The 2,176-nt window shown below is 38.1% G+C and overlaps 1 protein-coding gene across 2 annotated transcripts in view; it reads left to right on the forward strand.

Moving 5' to 3' along the window:
- The first annotated feature begins 224 nt into the window (after positions 1-224).
- LOC103155291 (neuroglian-like) overlaps positions 225-2,176 on the forward strand; it is a 7,824-nt gene continuing 5,872 nt past the window's right edge. For both annotated transcript variants that reach the window (XM_016663423.1, XM_016663424.1), the window contains exons 1-4: positions 225-489; positions 600-692; positions 779-824; positions 864-935. In XM_016663423.1, the coding sequence (XP_016518909.1) occupies positions 878-935 (58 nt within the window). In that variant the 5' untranslated portion in view covers positions 225-489; positions 600-692; positions 779-824; positions 864-877. The remainder of the gene's footprint in view (positions 490-599; positions 693-778; positions 825-863; positions 936-2,176) is intronic.

Raw genomic sequence — 2,176 nt, forward strand, 5'->3', positions numbered from 1 at the left:
TGTTGTATAAAACATACTGTTTACAACATAGAGAAACAACACTATGTTGTATGTTATATACAGTATGTGTTATTGTACAGAGCAAAACCTAAATATCATATTTTGAATAATTTCTGACTAAACTGACTAAACATAATTTAACACAATAGTTGTTCTTCATGACTAAACTTGTTAAGTAATGTGAGAGACTGATGGATTTTTCCAGTTTTTAGTCATTAGATGTTATTTTTTGGAGGTAGGCGTTAACGTGCTAAACAACATCCTGTCGAAGAGCGAGCGGTGGTCTACACCTCTGCAGCACGCTCAGTAACTTCCAGACTATTAGCAATAAGTCAGTTGTCATGGAAACATGTCACCTAGAGGCGGAGCGACGGAAAAAGGCATCCAGAGGCAGAGTAAATGTGTGAGACTGGTTTCAGCAGAACTACCTTCCAGAGACTGTCGCTGAAGTCGTTACAGACAGAAGAACGACTGACCAGAGCTCAGCAGGTGAATAATCACCAGCTTCATTTTTAAAAAGTTCAGACTTCATTTAAAAAACAGGGAGCAGAAAGTTTCCTTTATTTTTCTTCCCATATGTTTTTTTTTTTTTCCAGAAGACTTTTGGTGCAAATCAGAGAGAAGAAGCCCACCCACCATAAGCCCACAAATGCTTCATTTGGACAGAGGAACGGGGGTTTGCTGAATGCAAAGTTTACCACATCCTGTTTGGGTCTTTTTCAGGTATTTTCAGTTTCATCTGATAAACTCTGTCTGAAATCCTCCGTGTCTCTGCATGGGTTTGGAAGTAAAACTGGGCTGAGTGAGCGGTCTGCCAGGAAGAGGTCCTCTTTCTCTTCGCCTCTCTGCAGCAGACGGTTGAGCAGCAGCAGGAAACATGCAGGGTTTCAGCCGCCATGAGAAGATGTTGCTGCATGTCTGCTTCATGGTCTCAGGTAAAAACAAACCTCAGCTCAGCATTAATGACAGGAAATCAGAAAATACGTCCTGCTCTCCAACAGATTTAAATAAAGAAGCATCCTTGTTTGTCAGCAGAATAATGTCATTTGGCTGATACACTGTAAAAAGAGAAAGTAACTCAGAAAACTTCAGGAAATGTTCAAGTTTTGGGCTTTAACTCAACAATTTAAACTTTGGAGAAGATACTAATTATGTAAAACCCATTTGGGGAAGAATTCCTTAAATTATTCTAGTGTTTAGTTTTCAGGTCATTTATCCAACAGTTAATGCTAACAAGAGACTCCTAAACCATTTAAATCTAATTAAATAAATGCAAAACTTTCCTAACAAAATCAGACACCAACTCCAAAAGTTGGTTTTCCTGCTTTTCACAACAAAAGTAAAAAAAAAACAAACTTAGACACAGAAGTACTGAGAACTCAATAAATAATGTAAAAAACTACATCACTTTTCTGGATTCATTAAATTGTTTCAAGTTTTCACAACTTAAAATATTTTCAACCTAAAAAAAAGGATGTTTGTGTTTTTAACTGTGTGTAGAGTTTCAGAAGGAAAACCACAGCAGGACTTCATAATTCATTTTATTTGTAGTTTCTGTTGTTTTGTTTATTTTGAACATTTAAAATGTCTTCGAAAATACTTTATTACTGAAAATGGTCTCAAACCAACAATATTATAGTTTATCACAGTTTGACTTGGTAGCCTGAGCTTTATGGGACGGGTTTTACTGGTTCTGCTCTGGCCGCTGGCACGCTTGTTCATGTTTAAAGTGTTCATGGGAGAGAAGACATTTGGAATAGTTTGAGGCTTTAGTGGCGCCACGAAATGAAGAAGGTGCTGCGTGACGCCGAGGCGAACGTGAAAGCTCGTTAACCACCGGGCCCCAAACGCACCAGCCCGCCGGGACAGGCCCCGGTCGGCCCGACTGCCAGTCTGTCTGCTCTGAACCGCAGCTCAACTCCAGCAACAGCAAACTTATTAAAGTGATAATATATGAATGATGATGCAGTGGGATTGTCTGTTCATGTTATTCTCTATGGGAAGATATGACAGCCATAAATAACTTATTTACATTGTACCTATAACAGTTTGAATTTCAAAAACTATTAAAAAGAACAAAAAATGCCTCAGTAGAATTTTCACCTGACTACTGTTGAGAAAATAAATTTGAAATAAGCTAGTTTTAAAACCTAACATGTCTTGATTCAAATGGCCT

This window comes from Poecilia formosa, unplaced genomic scaffold (assembly GCF_000485575.1).
Source record: "Poecilia formosa unplaced genomic scaffold, Poecilia_formosa-5.1.2 Scaffold420, whole genome shotgun sequence".
Taxonomy (NCBI): Eukaryota; Metazoa; Chordata; class Actinopteri; order Cyprinodontiformes; family Poeciliidae; genus Poecilia; species Poecilia formosa.